At 40.8% G+C, this 22,183-nt stretch overlaps 1 protein-coding gene across 5 annotated transcripts in view; it reads right to left on the bottom strand.

Annotated features, from left to right (window-relative positions):
* The window catches only part of ZNF827 (zinc finger protein 827), a 182,512-nt gene that overhangs the window by 132,871 nt on the left and 27,458 nt on the right, over positions 1 to 22,183 (bottom strand). For all 5 annotated transcript variants that reach the window (XM_039479137.2, XM_039479138.2, XM_010338626.3 and 2 more), the window contains exons 2-3: positions 12,213 to 13,262; positions 2,150 to 2,322 (exon numbers count right to left, since the gene is read on the bottom strand). In XM_039479137.2, coding sequence (XP_039335071.1) covers positions 2,150 to 2,322; positions 12,213 to 13,262 — 1,223 coding nt within the window. The remainder of the gene's footprint in view (positions 1 to 2,149; positions 2,323 to 12,212; positions 13,263 to 22,183) is intronic.

The raw sequence follows: 22,183 nt of genomic DNA, 5'->3' as shown, positions 1-22,183 counted from the left end.
ATTTCCAGGTAGATTGGGTTTGCAAAATGTAGCAAAATTAAAGTATGCTTAACTAAATAAAATCATGAATGCTTTAATTAAAAAAAGAGCAGCCAATAAGTGAGGTGGAAAGCAGGAACAAGAAAGAATACACCATTTGACAAAATTAAACTTGCATGAGCTCTTCTCACACTTCCCGTATCAAAAGCTCAAGTCATAGCTCAACAGGTTAGGACACCATGAGTTTGAATAAAGTAGTAATTTCACACAACTGCTTTATCGTACTGGTTATTGATTTGTTCTGAAAGCATTCTAGGACCCCACGACCCGCAAAGCCCTTGCAGCTCTCATCTGTGACACTGCCATGACCGGCCGTCTGTGTCATCAAGGCACCCAACTCATCTCCCTGTAGTTTCAGGGTCAGTAGTTCTTGCTATTGAAAACTCTGCTTTTTTTCCATGGGTTTATAAATAGGTTGTTTTAAGTGACCCTGAGATGAAACCAAGCTTCCAAGGTGTCAGGCTAGATGCAAGTTTTCTGTTCGCTGAAGCTTTAAATTTGCCAGAGCTGATTTCGAAACACAGCTTAGGAAATAGTAACTAAAACAAATTTTCATTTTAAAGGCATTTCTTTTGAAGTCTCATCCTGCTAATGAAATTCAACTCTGCAGGTTTAAAATGTAGGTTTTTACTTTGGGAAGACGTGACAGAGGATGAGGAGGGTTAAAGTAAAAATTAAGTCGGCTGAGTAAAATTCAGCCAACCAGAACTCCTGGTTAAATGGATTCTGAAGATGAAGGGCATGCTACTCCCAGGAGACAAAGGCAAATGATAGAAAACAAATTACATCATGGATTTAAATTTTTTTAATCTTCCAAGCTATTTCCTAAAGTCAGTAGAGGTTCTATCTGGTCACACTTTTTTAGAGCTGCAGTTCTGAAGAGTGATTACTGATCTATTCAGAAGGATTAGATGGTAATATTTACAAATAAGCAAATATCTTAATTATGTCCATACATTATACTTCTTATTGTTGGAAAGTAAACACTTTATAAATAACATCCACAGCCAAATCATATTGAAATATCAGTGAAGATATGATTGCTATTAAGATGCTCAGTGATAGTTACTAGAATTAAATAACTTCCATTGAAAATTCCTGTGTCAAACATTTTGCTAATATTCTCTTCTTAAGTACTAATGACAACTCTTCCAGACCAACATTATCATTCCCATTTAACAGATGAGAAAATTCAGAGTCTAAAGGTTAACTTGCTCAGGCCACTTAGCTAATAAGTTGCATAAAAAGATTTCAATTCAGGTCTACCAAATTCAAAAGCCCAAACTCAAGGAGGATCCCATGAGTTTCCTCCTTGATTTTGAGACAAAACCCTTCGTATTAATAGGGTCAGCTAAAAAGATTTCCATCTAACTAAGTTTCCCCCCAGCTCACAACAGAGGGACCCATGGATTCTAGTCAATTCTGTACATGCTTAGCTTAGGTATGAGTTCCCTGTTGTTTTTAATAGGACATTGAAAATGATGTCCCTGAATGTTTGGTAAACGTAATCCTGGGAATTATGACAACTCAAACACTGACAGCCTCAAGGACTTTAGTCTTGTTAGAAAGGGGCCCCAAGCTTCCCAAAGGGCTAAGTAAAGTTAAAGGCCAGCTGCCTTCCAATGTCTTCATGCTTCCTACATGGTGTCTGTGGGTTTCTCTGGGTTTGCAAGCTTGAGGGTAAAGCCGTAACAGCCGACAGCAGTCTCTCCAGGAAGGGGAGCAGGTCCAGGAGCCCTCTCTTTGGTGCTCAGTCCAGCAGCTCTTCCTGAACTTGGCTTTCCTTGCTTCTTGCTGTTCCCCTGCCTCTGAGTGCCCCAAGAAATGCGTCAGCACACAGGCCAGGCAGGCTGTTGCTCCCCTAGAGAGGAGAGGACCACCCTCCAGTAAATACGTTATTTGGATATTGAAGGTTCTCTCTGCCTTTAAGCTCTTGGCTGCAAAGTGGACATTAACACATTTATGTTGAATTCTACCTTGCTACAAGGAGTACTGTCATCTACATGCTCCATCAGTGGCTCCCTCCCTTGGCCAAGAAGCCTCCTGCACCAGACCACGTACAGGAGCCCCAGCTTTGCCTGCCTTTCCAAGAGGTCCGTAGGTGGCTTACCTTCATGTGGGATTTGAGATTGTCCTTGCGAGCACACCGGAATGGACAGAGCGGACACTGATGACTTTTTAAACCTGTGTGAATCACCATGTGCCGCTTCCAGTAACTCTTCCTTTTTATAACCAAACCACATATTGGACACTGGAAAGGCTTTCCACTTTCCTCTTCTGAGGCTTGGAAGAAGGAGAAAGAAAGGAACATTAAGGAAAACAACCAGGCACATTGCATCTGGCACTAATTCACATACATTGCCATATGAAAAAGCACTAAAAATGATTTGGGGTTTTTTCTTTACAATTCCAAGATTTTATCCATAAGAAAGTTTTAGTACTGCTTTTCTTCAGGTAGGAACCCATATTCATCTAGTTACTTCCATCTGGGCTCCATTTTCTGAAATCTGATCATCCTGCCCTGTGAAATTCTTACTTCCAAAGGCCATCAAACACTAAGGAAGACATCTGCAAAGGGGCTTCGCCCGGCCTGTCCTAACTCAGGGCCCAAGGGCACTGAGCACAGTCACAGAAGCCTGAATGCAGGGGCTTTGTTTCCTGAAGGAAACTGTCAGACTCGAGTCCGTGTCTGAATTCCTGAACTTGGAAAACAGTGAGAAATAAAAACAAATCCCATGGGACAGAGAATAATGCATTGCTCCACACTGAAAACCAAACAGCTATCATAAACCTCAGTCTCTGAGCTCCAGTGGAGACAAATTTTTGGATCCCTGTTGCTGACTTGTTTAGCTGCGGTTTGAGCAGATGCTGCTGCCAATTTAGCCATCAGGGGGTCTTAAGGTCGGGGTTTTTGACCCTTTTATTTCTGTCCCTCTGGTCACCACTAACAATATGTGCTGCCTTCGTCTGCACGGTGACTGGGCCTCGCTGCCCACTTTGGGAAGAGCTGCAATGAGGCCAGCACAAATCCTCCGATTTTTCAAGAAATTAGACAAACCAACTACCTCCTCCAAATAAAGCTAAGATTGCTCTCAAAGTGAAGCGTCTCTGTTGTGACACGACTGCTAAAACGTAAGTCTACCGACTTCCGTTGCTCAGTGCCACACTAGCCTCAGCAATTTGAGGATACAGGGAGTATAAAGAAGCAGAGTCAAGAGCTTGGACATTTCTTACTTAATCATAAGGAATCAGAAATATTTCCAAACTGGCTAAGTAACTTGGCATATGCTCACACAATAAAATATAGAAAGCACTTTTAAAAATGAGCTAGATCTAGAGACGATGATATAAAAACATGTCCAGGATATTAGCATTGGTGGATAAAGCAATATACAAAACCATATATCCAGGATGATTCTATTTTTGTTTTTGAAAAAATGAGAATCAATCTCAGCTAAAACCATTGAGTGAAATATTAGCAGCGAGCTTTATAAAGAATGGATCAAGTTGACAACACGTAAAACCACTAATTAATCTCAACATTACTAAAAATGGAACAGATACTGTGTGTCATAACAGATACTTCTGATATGCCATCTGTGAAATGTCCTTATAAAAAATTAAACAATCCTCTATATAACTAGCCCTTTATTGGAAATATAATTGATTTTTTTAAAAGTGTTAAACACACCAACGGGATGAAATCAGCCAAATCCATAATGTATGAATTCCTCAGGACAAACGACCCAGTTTCTTCAACATGTAAATGACATTTTTAAAAAAGAAGCGGCCATGGAAAAATAAGACTTAAGAGATACATACAAAAAACCACAAGGTGTTAAGCTTGTTCAGATTCTGTTTAAATAAAACAATTGTAAAAGAACATTTCTCAGATAATTGAGGAAATACTGATTATAGCTTGGGTATTCCATAATCTCATTTAACAATTGTTGCTCCTGTTAGATGTGATAGTGGAATTTGGGTCATTTTTTTTAAAGTTCTTATCTGTTGAAGATATATACATGGAAGTATTTACCAGCAAGCGGATATGGTGTCTGGGATTTGCTTTAAAATACTTGAGAAAAAATAAAGGGAGGGAGTGGGAAGAATGTCATGAATAAATGAAACAAACAAAAAATGGTATCTTCTTATTTGCATGAAAACTTTCTGGAAGCATACTCAGGAAACCACTAAGCAGTTACCACTGAAGGACTGTGAATTAAAAGGAATCGGGGAGGGAAACTTGTGTTTTCATTTCATATCCTTCTGTACTATTTGAATTTTTAAATGTACACGTTACTCCTCTAATTTTAAAAGAAAATATTCCCAAGAGGATGCTTTAAAATAATCCCATTATTATTTATTGAATCAATTGAGTCTCTACACACAAAGGAGCACTTGAAAAGGATGGTACCAGAAGGTTCTGGAATAAAGTCAGGGCGTTCCAAAAATGCAGTTTTACTAATACAGGTCTAAGCAATATTGGTTAGCTCAACCATGCAACTTGAAAAAAAATCATGTCTGGAAATTCTACTTGTGATGTGTTCTACCACATGTATTTCCTTTTTTTAATTGGGGGGGTGGGTAAGAGGAAGTGAGGGTTTCCTTTTACCCTAGGAAGAGCACACCTTGTAGATACATATAAACAAGCATTTTTATTAACCCTCTGTAGCTTTTCTGCTGTCTGTTTTTGTAGATTGCCTCTGCTGACCTGGACCCTATCTGCAATTACATCTCTCGTCTTCTGCCCTTCCTTGTCATTTCCTCCACCCTGATATTCTGATCATGAAGACTACATGATGAACAACAGACTGGAGAGAAAGGACTGAATCAGGCCTCTAGGCGAAATTATTGTCATACACTACAGGGAAAAAATCATAACAATGTCTATTTGGGGTTGTAAGAACACCAAAATAATAGGAAAGAGATAAACAAACAGGCTGCCATTGATCCCCATCTTCAAGAAGTATGTCCCACTATCAAATCCCTAAACTGCCTAATTTTACTGAGCTGTCTGGAAGAGGAGAGAAAAACTGAGATGTTTTCCACTGACCTGAGATTTCATGGCACACCACAGGAAGGTAATAAAAAGGCATTTGCTGAAAAAATGAATATTGCCAGCTTCCCCTAGTTTCTTGCCTTGCCTAATGTGACCAATGTGTGTCCTGTTCTTTCTGAGACTCCCCCAACCTTCACCCTCATCAACGATTCTTTATTTCAAATGTATCACAGAGTACATTACATTTAACCCCGCATATTATTATTTCGTATAAATCCATTTAGCTATGCTTCCTTAGTTTTAATTAACACCAAAATACATGAGTTGGGCACAAATTAGGGTGCACTTGGACTGACAGAAAAAATTTAGAACACACAATGAAGAGAAACTAACTGCAAGAAATGTGGTCAAATAGGTACACTACTACAACTTTTGAAATTTTTAACTGATCACAGCAGGACACGAAGACGACAGAAACCAAATGATAAAAGTAACCTGAGCATCATGATTGATTTTCACCTTTGGCCAGTAACATCTCCCCTGGTAACATCTACATTTTTATTTATGCAAGAAAGAAATTTCGCATTTTAGCAGGACGCTCTCCAAGTGTCTATGATGTTGTCAACCACTTCAAAGAAGGGAGGAAGTAAGGTTGTATTCTATTGCGTACACCAAACTATTTTCAGGGAACTGACAGCTGTAAATTTCACTCAAATTTAGAACCTAAGGAAATATGACCACTTCCTCAGAATGAACCATACACTCTCGAGGCAATGGGATTGAAATGTTCACGATTTGACGTAGTTTGCAATTGCCTAGTAAATAACTTTCCCCAAGTGTCTCACTAGCTAGTTAGTATTACCGCAAACAAAACTAAACTCCACCAAATGCTAAGAGAACCAGTGGGATGAACAGCTGCTAATTTGCTCCTCTGGAGAAAACATATTCTCTTTATAGGCAGTAATATTATTGGAATAAACGAAATACTGAATGTACATAAGACACCTGTCACATAGAAAATAGAAGCTACTTGTAGTAGTTGTCGTAGTAGGAGTAGTGACAGTAAACAAACTCTAGACATGCTCTGCCAAGCTGAAAACTCACCATCAGAGCAGATGTAAATTTAAACAACTCACATCACATAATAAATACACGGCTCAGGGCTTGGCCCAACATGGTAGTTTGTCACTGGAGCCAATATGAAACAAAGAAGCAGGAGTGCATAGTGTGGCTCAGGTGCGGTCCGGCTCAGCCTAGACAAAATACTGATGGGCGATTCCAGATCAGCAGAGAAAAAAAAGAGACATGGAAAAGACAGAAGAAGAGAGTAGGGGAAGAACTGGCTGCAATAGGGCCTGGAAGGCCTTACCTTTGTGTCTCCCACCCCCAAACAATGCCAGGTACAACATATAATTCAGTAAGTGTGCGTTAGACAGTAAGGAGAAAAAGTGATAAAGGTTGGGTTAAGGGAATAGAGAAAAGTGAAATCAGGGCTAGAAAGACGCAGGAGGCTGCTAGTAAGTTTCAATGGAACTTGTGTTAGCCCAAGAGTGTATGTATGCTTCCACATAGTGCGCCAATACACATCCTAAATGAATGGATGGTAAGCAGATAAATGTTCATGTACTTAGACCTCAGCTATTTCCAAAAATGAACGTGGAGCAGCTTACATTAAAAACGCATATGGTTTGACTACATCATTAATAAAGTACAGTGATATATGTTGAACTATTTATAACAAACAAGAGCTGCCCAAAGCAGAGATGATCTTGTGGGAGATTTGATAGTGAATTTTAAGAAGCCACATATTAAACTCAAAAATTGGAAAAAAAAAAAAGTTTGTTTTGAGTTAATAGACAGAGTTTTAAAACACTGAGCAGTAAGTATAAGCAAGGAATTCTAAAACAGGAAAGAATCTTGGAGATCATTCCAAACCAGCTTTGTTTACAGATGAGGACACTCAATTGAGGTGGTATGCTGCAAGTCTCTCTACTAGTTAGTGGCAGGACTGGGATTTCAGCTCATCTCTTCATTTCTTCATTTCTACCCTATTGTCTATGCATAAATCCACAAACAACAGAGAGAGCATGGGGAGAAATGCCAGATACAGGTGAAGGGGAGGAAGGCAGCAAATCACATTGCCATGTGTGTACCTATGCAACAATCTTGCATGCTCTTCACATGTACCCCAAAACATAAAATGCAATAAAAAAAAATAATAATAATAATTTTAAAATCCACAAATAATAACAAAACTTCATTGGGCTAGATTTTTTTTTTTAAGTCACAAAGGGTTGTAGTAGCTTAACTGCTTTAACACAAAGGTATTTTAAAAACAAATGAACAGTTTTGTAGCCTTTGAAATCAAGCGTCCTGTTGTTCAGTCCTATGTGGTGATTTGCAGCAGGTTAAGATAACTTGTAACTGGGTAGTTTCTGCTTACAGACCTAACTTACTCCACACACAGGAGTTCAAGATGCCTGGGGACCCTGTGCTTCATCACAGTCTCCATTCTGGACCTACCAACACTACCGATGCACATCTGTGTAGGAGGTCGACCATCTTCCTTCGTAACAATACACAAGGCTTTTAAATCTTTTAACAGAATTTCTTTGTCATGTGTCTCAAATGCTATTTCATGGCAACAAAAACAACCTACGTTAGCAATGGATGTCCCTGAGTTTATCTGTTATTATGGATGCTGTCTTTATTAATGCCTATTTTAACTAGTAAGTATTCAGAGAAGACTGATACCTATAGCTATACTATGTTTAAATCACTGGGAAAATATAATTGAGATTAATGACAGACAGTTCCAAAAATCTTGGTAAAAAAGCAAATTTTCTAAACAAGTTCATGTATGAGATCATTCTCAGATTAAGGCTTATTAAGACTTATGGCTGGGCCCGGTGGTTCATGCCTGTTATCCCAGCACTTTGGGGGACCAAGGCAGGCAGATCACGTGAGGCCAGAAATTCAAGACCAGCTTGACTAACATGGCGAAACCCCATCTCTACCAAATATACAAAAATTAGATGGGCCTGGTGGTGCCTGCCTAGTCCCAGCTTCTCAGGAGGCTGAGGCACAAGAATTGCTTGAACCTGAGAGGCGGAGGCTGCAGTGAGCCGAGATCGTGCCACTGCACTTCAGCCTGGGCTACAAAGCGAGACTCTGTCACAAACAAACCAACAAAAGACTTATTATAATAACCATGGGCCTAATCGGACTATCAGGAGAGGCGATCTCCTCCCTGGACTTCGTATGCTTTGCAATAATTTTAATAATATCACATAAATGTGAAAGAAAACAGCAGCCAGAAACCCCCTATGCATTGATCCACAGGAAATATTCTTAGTTCTCAACTGTACGAGACCAGGTTGCTTCTAAGAATATTTACATTTTATTCAGTTCAATAAGATGTTTTGGAGATCCTCTCTCTGAAACGCTCCCTGTTATTTCTTTTAACTCGGAGTCTGGCATCCTGGGAATCTTGTTGGCCTTCTACAAGAAACTTTGTCTTTAAAATCAAAACTATTTGTTTTATTCTTAGCTGCAACAGAACAGTAGCTTCAAAGAGAATTCAGTCAATGTGTGACATTTATCTTTATAGCAAACGGACATAATCTTCCCTCTATCGTGTCCCCTTTCAGAGGAGCCGTGTAGCATGTGCTGGGGGCACAGGGTCACATGAAAGAAACCTCCCCCTCAAGTGTCACATCTCTCTTGCAGGGCGAAAAGGCTATCGAGTGGTGGACTCTTGAAGGAATTAAATACACCATGACCTGGCAACCACTGAATCCTGTTCAAAAAAGAAGAATAAGGCCAAACCTAAAAGACAATTTTTTTTTCATGGTTTGGACTTCCCTTGACCTAAAGAAGGTCAAAGAAATGCTGGTGTCTAAATTACTCAAGGCAGGATCAGCTTTTCTAGCATATATCTCTTTGTAACTTAAGAATCAACTTCATATACCCTGTTTTTGGCAACATTTTGAGAAATCGCTTTTTAAAAATGCAATCCCTGCATCAGGATGGGGTGTAGTTTATTTCTGTGGCTTTTTGTTGTTGTTGTTGAGGTGGTTATTATTTGTTTACTTAAGTTATTAGGCAACAGAAACTCTTTTCCCTGCTGTGAGAGGCCAGTTCACCTATGTATTTTGAATCAAACTAAGATTTCCTTCTAAGGGAGAGGAAAAAACAATCAAGACGAAACAGGGGTGATGGCTCCCACATTTCCATAACGCTTCTTACATAAATTAAAGGTATATCCCAGTCCGGCCTCAGGTGGCCCTCAAACCAACAGTATAATGTGTGGAAGGTGGGGGATCGAGGGGGAGGAAAGGAAAAGGAGTCAGGGAGGGTGGAGGAGACAGATGGAGATGACCCACCTTTCCTTCCACCCCTCAGTGATCCCCAGTAACACCAAATCATGTACTCATGATACAAAGACAAATAACAAAAGCAGATACTCTATGAAGTCCTTATGAACCCATAATCTAGCTAGGCTGCTGGGAAGTAATGATATTCACTTTAACTGAAAAGAATATCAGTGGGCATCCCCTTTTCTGTTTCCAATCCATGCAATAACAAACAGAACTTGAAGGTAGGATGCGTCTACGTGGACGTATGGAATATTTTTTGAGTAACAATTTCAAGGGTCCTCATTGTCTTGGCAGTAATCTTTCCTCATGCATGAGTTTTACAAAATGAAAGATTTTTAAAATAAAATTACTCTGCTGATGAAACTGCTTCTCCAAGTCTTGGACTGTGAACAGAGGTACGTTGAAATGGGGGAGTGGGGGTGGGGAGGCCTTAGGTACAAGTCAATCAGCAGGGGGTTCTGCAACCCAAAGCTGAGACTTTTCCTCCTCTTTCAGTCTGAACATTCTGAACATCCATTGATTAAAATATTAAGTGTTTCAGCAATAGAATAAATTTAGTAAAAAGCAAAGTAAGAAACGATTTCTTGTAGATCTCCTATATTAAATTCTTCTGAGAAGCCCACTGAGTCGCTGGCATAGATTAAATGCATTTAAACCAAAAAAGGAACACAGCTTTTCCCTCGGGTGTATTTCCTACAACAAAACAAACAAAAAGTCTACCATTCACTGGAAGCTCATGACCTCTTTCTCATCTTTATACGCATCTAGTTGTTTCAGGGAAAAAAATTATAATCACAACCATTGTTGGTTATACCCAAGACTACTTTAATATAACAAAGCCGCTACAGTTTGGCCTTCAGGAGACATGGTTTTATCAGCCACTTCTTTCCAAGTCTTCAGTCAACTAAAGTTTAATATTAATTTTGTATAAGCTATTCCAAGTAACTAATGTCCAGATGAATTTGTAATAGAAACACCATTCACACATTTATTCAATAACTAGATGTGCAGAATACATATATATATATATAATTATTATTTTCATTTTTTCATTTTTTATTTTTTTGAGACAGAGTCTCACCCAGGCTGGAGTGCAGTGGCACGATCTCAGCTCACTGCAACTTCCGCCTCTCAGGTTCAGGCAATTCTCTTGCCTCAGCCTCCCGAGTAGCTCGGATTACAGGTATACACCACCATGCCTGGCTAATTTTTGTATTTTTAGTAGAGACATGGTTTCACCGTATTGGCCAGGCTAGTCTCAACTCCCTGATCTCAGGGGACCCACCTGCCTTGATCTCTCAAAGTGCTGGGATTACAGGCGTGAGCCACTGTGCCCAACCTAAAATTATATATCGTATATAGCCATACCTTTCTTTCTACCACTATCCCTAAATGAAATTTCTATAAGTCAGGGGTGATTTTTTTCCGTGTAAAATTACCCCAGCCTCCTTTGCTTTTCTCCTTGTTTACTAATTTTACCCATTTCTCTCCTTATTTCACCAGATGGCAGGCGAGAAGAGAGGAGAAATGAAATTGATAAACCTTCTAGGATTTTATTGACATTTCAGAAACTCTGGAGTGAATAGTTTGGATCACTGAGAGCCATAAAAGTCCCAGATACACATTTTCCTCATTGTCTTCTGCTGTTGACTCAAGTTTTGAAGTAATTATAATTAGCACATATAGCTCACTCAGCAATTTAAATGGAAATTTGTCATAAATGCATCAAATTGACGTTAACTGTGATCGTTCAGTCAATTATTTGCCATTCCAAACCCTCTTCATCATTGTTGCTGCAAATAATCAAAAATTGGCTAGACACACACAATGGCAGTGTTTGTACCAATGAGGACACACATAAGCTACTTCCTGCTCCAGTCTGGCAGGATATCCTTAAGAGACATCTGAAACCCCAACATGCATCCCCAGGAACATGTATTTATCATGCACACGATTTAAAAGCAAACCAGAACAAGAAATGATGTTTTCTCTGTGAGAATTCAAGTGACTAAATTTCTCCCTCAGATGAATAATTGTGAATACCAATGTCCTATATGACAGCGATTTCTCCTTCGGAAAGACTGCCTCCACTAGAAAAACCTTAGGATTCAAATTTTCCACATGCATATTCCTTCAGAATTGGATTGGATTTGACTTAAATAAAGCATTCGCAGGAAATGTGTTGATTACGTTTGATTGACAATCTTTTTTAGAGTTCTTACAGGACAAGAAACTGTAGAAGAATAGGATACGTGAAAAGGGCTTAAATTCCATAAAAAAGTAATAAAAATGCTAACATAAAAGTATATGCTGTGATAAATTAGGGCAGAGTAGTTCCTGATTGTACAAAAGTCCATTTGTGATGGAGGCAGCAGGAGTGTGGGCTCTCCGTTGTCCACTATTTCAAAAGCAGTGGGCTTTTCCCCCCCATGTTCAGTGATGCCATGCACTCCATGACAAAGATGCTTTGATCTTCCCCCATTAAATATATCTTGTATAGACCTAGCCTGAACTTAGTAAGAAAAAAAAAAAATCATTTGTATGAAAGGGAGAAAGTGCTGTATGTCTCTAAGATTATTCATTACCTTTCAAAAGTGAAGCTATTTGTGAAGTCTTTGTGTAATACGTAGATGAAAGACTACTAGGCTGCTTACTTAAAGTATTTTTGTTGTGCTCTTTTTTATTCTTGCCTCAGATCAGATGGGGAACCCAACTGAAAAAGGCAGCGAGTAAGAAGACATGGCCGCTGATAGTCAAAAGGACTTACAGGATGATTGAAAGAAAAGATGCCATACCTGAATTGGAGGGTTTAGAAACTCTTCCCTTAGGAACTGGGAGTAATAATAATTCCAGAGATTGTGGTGGTGGTGGCGGAGGTGGTGGAGGTGGCGGTGGAGGAGGCGGAGTGACTTTTTCTGGTTTCTTCTCCGAAGGCGGGGGCGGTAGAGGGTCCTCAGGCAGCAGCGATGATTTCTCAGCCAGAAGACTGCCAGCTGCCCTTGCGGCCACCTCCTTCAGAAGGGCCGCGGAGGAGGTCATAGAAGCCAGGGAAAGGAAGGAGCTGGCGGGAGGAGGGTGCTCCTGACCGGGAGTCAAACTTCTCTCACTGACCTTCTTGGACAAAGCGGCCAAGGTAGAACTGGCAGACTGGGAGCTAAAAGGGGAGGAGAAGGACTCGAACCGCATGGTCTCCTCAGTCCTGGTGAGAGATTTGTCCTGCAGAACGGCGTTGGCTGCTGCTTTCAGTTTTAGGATGGCTGAATCCGGAGACAAGCCGCAGGCGGTGGTTGAGTTTGGCAACCACTTACCTTGATTCCATAGAAAACGGTTACTTGGAGTGTATTGGTCATTCTGTTCCTGCTTCTCGGCCAACTTCCTGGCCAGAACACTGAGCTGCTGGGCGTGGTGGGAAGGCGGGGAAAAGGAGAGGTTCGAGCCCACGTTTACGGGGGACTCCACTCTGCCATTGGCCGTGGCTGCGGCATCGAGTTTGAGGGAACCAGCCTCCAGCAGCCGCCTCAAGTTGCTGCTCAGGGGCTTGTTGGAGCCTGGGTCATCTTCACACAAAGAAGACACTCCCGGGGAGAGGTGATCTTGACACTGCAGTGAGTCTCGCAGGACCTCACCGTCCAGTGCCACCAGCTCCAACGTGTGGCTGCTGGGAGTCGCGCTTCCCAAGGAGGTGTCGGGGGACGTGGACTGCTCCTGGATCCGGTCCTCCAGCGACAGCTTATAGTTCTCCTGGACTTCCCCATAGGATGCTTCTGACGGAGTCTCTGAAGAGTTTCCATACCAGTGTTCTCCTTCACTGAGCTCTCCCTCCGCCTCTTCCTGCCTACTAACATCTGGGGAGAATTAAGAAGATCAGGTTTACTCCCAAAGTGAGCAATAAGTCAGTCTCAAGACATTCAAATGGAATTGATGACATGCTTTCTCTTCCCTTTCACCCAAGAACCAAATGAAAGGTGGCAACAGCCTTAATGTCAGATGCTGTATCAGACAGACTTGGCAGAAGCCTTGAAAAAAGTAAAAAAATGCTAACCAGGCAAAGGTGAAAACACACCCACGTAGTCCAGGTAAGTTGAAATGGAAAAGAAGGAAAAAAAAAATGAATCTGGTAAAGAGGTATCTGGAAGAAGAAACTGCTATTTTCAGTGAATGGGGGGAAATGGAAAGCCTATATCCTTGTGAAAAACCAGCACTGTATGTTCAGCACTGTGACAGAGTGAGGGGGGCAGGTTGGCATAGTGGGACACAGAGAGTGGGAAGTGCTTCCCTACTTTCTACCTGGGTGACTCTAGGCAAGTCATTTAGCTGGTCTGAGAATTCACTTCCTCCAATATAAGATGCAATTCTTTTTTTCAAAAAGCTTATCAAAAATGTAAATAATATCTGTTTAACTCACTTCACCAGTTGTTATGGAGCTTAAATCATAATAACCATCTGATCGTGTTTTGAAAACAAGTACTGTATAAAATCGGATCGCATTAGCAAACACTACTCACATTTCTGACTTCTGACTGTGACAATACTCCCATGTTATGCATGCTACCTATTTGAGGGACCTCAACTTCAGTCACCAACATGCTTGCCACCTTATCACAGGCAGCGATTAGGAATCTGTTCCCTCCTTCCACTAAGAGTCCCTTTTCGTTATTTTCTATGTATCGATCCACCACTACCACTCCCATGTGCCAGTTAGGCAGGCTCCTTGCATTCATAAGCCCTGCCACTTTTCTGCCTTTGCTCACAATATTCCTTCTATCTGAAATGTCTTTCCCCAGAAAAGCTGACTGTCCAATTCTACTTACCCTTCAACATCTGGCTCAAAGGTTTCTTCCTTTTGATTCTCCCTGGAACTCTCAGTTAGAATGAATTTCTCCTTTTTATTCCCTCGTTTAACAGATAAATACAACTGTATACTCCATGCCAAGCATGGTTCTAGATTGCTTAGGTTGTTCTAGATTGAGTAACGTTGAACAAAACTAAGATGCTGCCTTCTTGGAGCTTACATTCCAGTGAGGGAAGATATGTGTCAAAAAATTAATAAATGAGTAAATCACATAGTATCCCAGAGGGTGATAAGTCCTATGGAAAACCACATAGGGCAGGACATGGAGAATGGGGAGTAATGGGTGGGAAGACAGCTGCAATGTTAAACAATGGTCAAGATAGAGCTTCACTGATGTGGTGACATTTGAGCGAAGATTTGAAGGAAGTAAGAAACTGACCACGCAGAGGGAGAATCACTGTGAAGGCCCTGCTGTGGGAACATGCCTGGCACATCCGTGGAACAGCACTGAAGCTATTGTGCGTGGAGTGCAGGGAGTGAGGTCACAGCAGTGACATACAAGGTCAGAGAATACAATGAGTGTGTGTGAGCATGTGTGTGGCAGTGTATGTGTGTACATGCACTGTGGTGCAGGAATGAGGTCACGCAAATCCACAGGACACTGAACTGCAGAATTTTCTGCATTTGGCAAAATTGGGGACCACCGAAGGGTTTGTGGCAAGGGAGTGTCATGACATGACTTATGTTGTCAAACCTTTGTTCTGGCTGCTGTGTGGGAAACACGACTCCAGGTACAAGGAAGAGCACAAGGAGGCCCGCTAGGAGGCCAGAATCCAGGTGGGGATTATGAAGGCTCAGCTCAGGATTGCAAGGGTTGAGAAGTGACCCAATTTTAGATGCATATTTTGATTGCAGAGCCAACATTCTCATATTTTGTTCATATTGACTTTATATTACTCTAAATTATCTGTCTGCTGTTGGCTTACCTTCTAAAGTGGTGCTCCTAGAGGGCAGGAATTGTATTTTGTTATCTACATATTCCACACTTGTGCCTAGCACAATGTCTGGTCCCTAGCAGAGTTCCATGTATCTGTAGGAATTGAGCCAAAATCCCTCCTTGTGCCAAGTTTTGTCATATAACATGCTGTTTCTTTTTGACAAAGAAATAACTAGAACTAGTAATGCATGAACTACACACTAATACATGGATCTTCCCATGCTATTTAGAGAAGAAATGTCACAAATGACAAATTTTCTTTCACAAAGCTAAAATTCTGCAACTCCTTCCTGAGATTCTTTATTAAGTTATCAAGAAAATGTAAAATATCAAATGGAATTTGCTGGGAAAAAAAAGCAGATAAAATTGAATTTTCTCTGTTAAAAACAGCCTAGTTCTTTGTGATCTGCCACATTTCCTTCTTCCCACTTGATTTCAACATTTTTCATCTTTCCTAAAATAGGCGGAGACCCTAAACTCATCATTTTCCCAGTGGCTTCTTGGAGGGGTGCTTTTTACCAAACACCAGGCAGTCAACACCAATTTCAACAATAGAGCTATTTTTTGTTTCTTTGGCAAACCACCTTTCTTGATTGCAGATTAAACATCTCATCCTTCAGTAGAATCACATAAGAAGTATTCTACGAATAGTAAGTCAAAAGTTTAAAAGCCCCTACAGTAAGAATTTGTTGAGTATCTGCTCAAAGAATCTTTTCTTTAATCTTTATTATTAAATGAAGTACACTCACTAAGTGAAGTAAAGGAAAACATATTATTCACATTTAAATACTTTTAGGTCATATGTGTGTCATGCCAGAGTAGCTCTAGATGTCAAGAATGGTCACAAACTAATGCAGTAGGGTCACCTAACAACATACATAAAATCTAGGTTTTGAGAACCACAAAAAAGTTGCAACCACACATCCAATCTTGTCACTTTACTCAGACTATTAAATATGTTTAATTCAAGGTTACTGGCTGAATCAAAGACACACGACCATGTAGAGCTAATGCAGAAACCAAGAACCGCAAATCTCTCAGTGACTCAGGGCTTCTCTGCAAGGCTCCACTGCACAATCTGCACACAGAACCTCTGAATGGCAACTTCTAGAGAGCTCTGGGCAGCTGCTCATCCCCTTTCCATCCCCCACCCTTCCTGCCAGCCTCTTGAATCAGAAATCAGCAGGAGATTCTCTTAGATAAGGACAGTATTCACTCTTTATCTTGAGCTAAATCATTAAGAGGTGAGTACTCATTATTTCTGTACTCTAATTTCTTTATTCCTATTCTGGTTCTTTGTTGCAGTCCAAAAGGAGATTCAAATGCCTAAAGAATTTAGCACTTCTACTTGCAAAGTGCCAAAAGCAAAGCTTAATTTCCTAACCCCCTCCACACTCTCAGTGAGCAAGAATATTCGCCCTCCAAACGTGCTGAAACAGGTGAATGTGCAAACAGGTAAGTGTGCCAAAGGCTAAAGAAACAGTCAATTCAGGCTCTAATCCTACCAGACAGTGATAAAGATGTCTGAACATTTTTGAAAGATACAACCACTAATATCTACATTTAAGGCAACTTTCCTATCCTTGCCAAAACGCAAATTCAAAACAAACAACTGAGTAAACAAAGCATTTCTTAAACAGAACTGTTTATAGCTCCTAAAATGCCTGGATAATTTCTTAGCCATCCATCCCTCTGTTGTTTGCAGATTCCATCACTGATATACACACACCTCTGGACTGCAAGAAAATTTGGATGCCTAAAGACTATCTCTTGGCTGGGCGTGGTGGCTCACATTTGTAATCCAGCACTTTAGTAAACTGAGGAGGATGGACCATGAATGAGGTCAAGAGTTCGAGACCAGCCTGACCAACATGGAGAAACCCTGTATCTACTAAAAATACAAAAAGTTAGCCAGGCATGGTGGCACACACCTGTAGTCCCAGCTATTCAGGAGGCTGAGGCAAAAGAATCCCTGGAACCTGGGAGGCAGAGGTTGCAGTGAGCAGAGATCACGCCACTGCATTCCAGCCTGGGTGACACAGAGAGACTCTGTCTCAAAAAATAAATAAATAAATAAATAAATAAATAAATAAATAAAAAGAATATCTCTTAAACTCATAATACTCTATTAATCGCTTTTCTGAAGATGTCGCTACTGAAATTGAGGTTATTCATGAAATAAGTTACCACATAATTTTAAGGCATGGCCTAGAAAGAGAAAGAGCAGGAACTTGAAGAGAAACATCTGAAATTATTCTGGCAATACCTGTGGTCAAATAAATGGTGGGGGTAGCTTTTGGAGAAATGAACGCAAGATAAATGAGGATGTACAGACGGTGGGGAAAAATCTTAAGAAGCTCAAACAAATATGTCTGTGTTCACAAAACAGCAAGGATTTTCTCCCACTTTTTTTTTCTTTTTCACCTGCTGGGCTCCTCTATTTTCCTGTTCAATCTCATCAGGAAGGAGTTCTTGAAGGCTGCAGTGGTCCAGCTATGGTGAGCTCTCCTTCTACAGAGTCTATAGGACAACCTGCACCTTTTCTAGTTTGGAATTTCCTTTCACACTACATTGTAAGAAAAGATTCTCTCATTGGGAAGCTCAAAACAAAGCATGCCTGAAATCCAGAGGATGAATTTGCTGGACACAACAAACTTGAGAATATGCAAGCCTTGAATTTTGTGTCTCTCTTTCACAATCTGAGAAGTTTCAGACAGCAAGACATCTCCATTTTCCAGTCTGCCAACCAGCTCAGACTCCTCGCACAGAATCTCGGAGCAGCACCACATAAGCCGGGGTCCTGGAAATGCCTCCTGCAGTACAGTGACCATGGATTTCACAGCTTTCTTAACTAAGGCTTCCCGGGGAAGCCTCTGAATGGCCAAAGTAAATAACTTCTTTGTAAATACATTATTTTTAACCTCCAGAGAAGAAAGCTATTTTCATTGCTAATTTTACAACAACCTCTGTCTCTGTCAGGTTCACACTCATTCTTGTCAATTTTACACAACAGTCTGTTTTTGTGTGTATGTTTCCCTCAAAATCAGAAACACAAAGAATTAAGAATAGCAATGGTGCAATTACAGAATGAAAATATGCTGAATAAATTTTGTTTCCATGTGGCGAATATTCCTCCTTTGGGGAAAACAAAACAAAATTCCACTACCTAACACATTTATTTATAATTCAGTTCTCAAGCAGCAACTCAGTAACTTGATATCTACAACTCTTGCTGCATTCTCAGTAGAGAATGTCTTTCCAACTCAATTCCTTTTTGGCTTGACAGTTTTAATCAGATGCATTTAATTGGACCAATATACAACTCAGAGCATCCTCGTTCAGAAAGATTGGGAATGCAGAGTGAAAAAATATATAAGAAAGTGACACCTATTAATTTTCATGCTTTTTGGTTGAAGCAAGTGGGGAAGGAAGCCTAAATGTCCCATTTCTAAATCTACTCACAAACTATTCCCACCGGTCACCCACATCAATAGTCAGTCCACATGAATCTAGCCAGCAGGTGTTAATAAGAACAGGACTCAAATTCTTAGGACTCACCTGGTCAATTCTGTAACAATCAGTGTCTCCAGCACTCTCTTCTTGTGAACACAAGTATGTTCACCTGGTACCTACCAACCAACCCTCTGGCTTATTTTTATGTAAAAATCTTTTAAGTTTTCCCTTTTGTACTTATACACCGCGAAACCTAAATATCTATGCCATTTAAGATGGTAAATTAGCATTATCAGTTATACCCATAAGTACTACAAATCATACAACCAACCTTTACATGCAGTTTACCATAAAAGTAGTTTGTAAAGTTTAATACAAAAGTTATTAGCAAAACCAGTGCTAATAATCGACTTATTTCAACAAGCATTTACTGATCACCTACTATGTTCAGGGACTGTTCCCCACAAAGGGAAACTCAGAGGCACAACAGTCTCTGGCATAAAAGTTTACGATCAACAGACGAATGAGGGTTTCACAGCATTCAAAGCATAATGACTGGTGCCACCATACAAAAACAGCAAGGGTTGTGTGAGCACAAAAGAGGGAATAATTAACTCCAGCAATGCAGGTGGCTTTGAAAATGGATCTTAAACAATGAAGGCTATTTTAATGGTAGACAGAAATTCATTTACAAGTAGCCTTGCTCCTCTGCAAACTATCAAAAAGGAAATATGCCAATCATGGAGCTGGCTAATATTCAAGTGATACATGTTGGATAAATTAACCCAATGAAAACATATTATATTCTTATAAAATACACTATCTTCACATCTTAAAAATATACTATGTATTGATTTGTCAAAGGTAGACCTTACCAACTATTTCATCATACTAGTTTTGAAATCAAACTATACATTATAAATACCTGGAGGAAGGGCTATGAGTTGGTCATTTTTGTGTTCCTTCTAGATGCCCTGCTCATAGTAGGGGTATCTGAGCTCCTGTGGTTGTAAATGACAGAAAACCAGCAGGACCGCATGAAGCAGTAAGGGAATTTTCTCAGTTCCTGTACCAAACAATAAAAGGGGCACAATGGAGCCAGCATCAGATAGGATGTCGAAAGCACCATCAGGGCTCTCTCTCATTCGCCTCTAGTCTCTTCCTCTCTGGCCACTTTTCCCAGGAGGCTGAAAACCTGGCTGCAACCGGTTCTGGGTTTTCATTCTCAATGACTTCCCACTAGAGAAAGGTCTTTCTGCCTCTGATTGGCCTGTTGGAGGTCATGTTCCCCTTTCTGGGCCTATCACTGAAGCCAGGGGGCGGGTTCTACAATGGGCTCAATGTGGGTCACAGAAGAAAGGAGAGGGAAGAGGTATCAGGAAGACAAAGGCGATGACCTCTATAACGTTTAATAAAGGCTTCTTCTGCCGCATATCAGCCTGTTCTGAACCAATTTTATGATGCTAAGCATAAAACACATCCGCATTTAGGCCGGTTTTACTTGCCAAGTTTTAAATGATCCCTTTGTAGCCTGAAAGCCTTAGCACATCCCCCACACCAGGTCTGCCTGAAACTAAGAGACCTCTGGCGTCTTCAGGGCTCCAAGTCCACAGTCGGAGGTGAACGCACGGCCGGCAATCGGCTCCACAGGACAGAGACTTAGAGATTACAGTTATCAAAGCATGGATGCCCAGGACGCCCAACCGCTGTCAGCGTGGCCAGGAAGAAAATGTAAGAACTGCTAGTTATTTAAAACTGCCAGGGTGAAGAAGACAACCAGATTCCTGTCACCAGTCCAGCTAAGGAAAAGGTGCCGCAAAGGCATGAGGAAATGAGAGGAAGTCTGGAGAGCAGAAGAGTCCACAGACAGAGAGCCGGGGGCTCCTGGGTCAAGACGAGCATTTGGCACACAGCAGAATTGTCAAATCATGCTCCTAAATGACCGTGAGTAAAATAAAGGTAACACAAATGAACACATCATTCCTCTGCGGAGTGAGTTCCAAATAGTAGTTAAGTCAGTTTCAGTATTCTCATATAAGGTACTTAGATCTAACATGGCCGAGGAGCTGCCCGAGCTCCTCTCTCAAGCTGCCCAACTCAGCAGGAATGGCAACTCCCCCATTCTTCCAATTGCTTAGACCCAAATCAGTGCCACCTCCCTGGACTCTCCTCTTTCTCTCAAACCTATCCAGTTCGTTCTCAGATTCTGTTGGTTCTACCTTCAATAGAGGTACCAAATCTGGCCACTTGGCACCATTTCCACCACTGCCAACCTGGTGCCCAGTGCTACCATCCCCACCCGTACTAAGGCTGTAGCCTTCCAACTGGTCTCCTTACTTACCAGTCTTGCTCCATCATTCTCAATCAGCAGTCAGAGTACGTTCTCAAAAATAGTATATCAAATTCCGTTACTCCCATCCCCAAAGCCTCCACAATGGTTTCCCACGGTTCTCAGAATAAAACACAAAACTCTTACCTGGACCTCAAAGCATCCCTAATCCATCTTCTGGTGACCTCCTTTCCTAACACTCTCCCTTACTAGGAAAATAAGCTCCTGCCTCAGGGCCTTTGCAATTGCTCTTCCTTTGCCTGAAATCCCTCTTGCCACACAACAGCCACATGCCTGAGTCCCCTGATTCCTTAGTCTGCCCTCAAGCCTCACTGTTTTTTAGAATACAAGCTGTGAGAGAGGGCTTTGTTTTGGTTGCTGCTGCATCCTCAGCATTTAGGATGGTACTGAACACAGAGCAGGCACTCAATTATTATTTGTCCAGTGCATAAATGAAATGGAAGAATAGGCTGAACAATCATAAAGGTAACACCTGTCAGTAATGGATATGACAACTATTTTCAAAATTATAAATTATATTGCTATTTTTCTCGTGTGAGTCAAACACGGAACAGGGAAAAAGCCTGTTTTGCAAACTTCTACCAGTTTCCCCAATGGCCAAGAAAGAACAGCAGTGCAGGGGAACTCGGGACTAAAGTTGTGGCCCCCTCTAAGAAGCCCCCACTTTCTTTCAGTTTTAGCTTAATATTTCAAGTGAATTCTGCATTCTACTCTATACATAGCTGTGCCATCAAGGAAACTTTATTCTCTAGAAAGATGCAATCTGCTTCTCCAGGTACCCACCTGCTTTGGAGAAACATATACCTTATTTGTAGAAGCAAGAATGTATAAAAATACCTAGCACAATGCCAAGAGCTCAATAACGGGTGACTATCATTATAACTGCTATTACTAACCAGAAAACAGTGCTAGACCTATTATCCCCACTTTCAAAGACAAAAGGAAGGTTCAGAGGATAAAGTAACTTGCCAGTATGATACAATTAATCTGTAAGATATCGGAAACTATTTATTGTATTTCAATTTTGTTATATGAATTATTTTAGAGATGAAAAAGCCTTGGAAATCTAGTCTATATGGCTAGTTTCTAGTTAGAGGCCTAGAGAGGGCCAGAGATTTGCCCAAGGTCCCACAGATGATTTCCAAACGTAGGCAGTGCTAGAGCTCAGATGTCC

This window comes from Saimiri boliviensis, chromosome 3, assembly GCF_048565385.1.
Source record: "Saimiri boliviensis isolate mSaiBol1 chromosome 3, mSaiBol1.pri, whole genome shotgun sequence".
Lineage (NCBI taxonomy): Eukaryota > Metazoa > Chordata > Mammalia > Primates > Cebidae > Saimiri > Saimiri boliviensis.
This window is presented reverse-complemented; position numbering and strand designations above follow the sequence as displayed.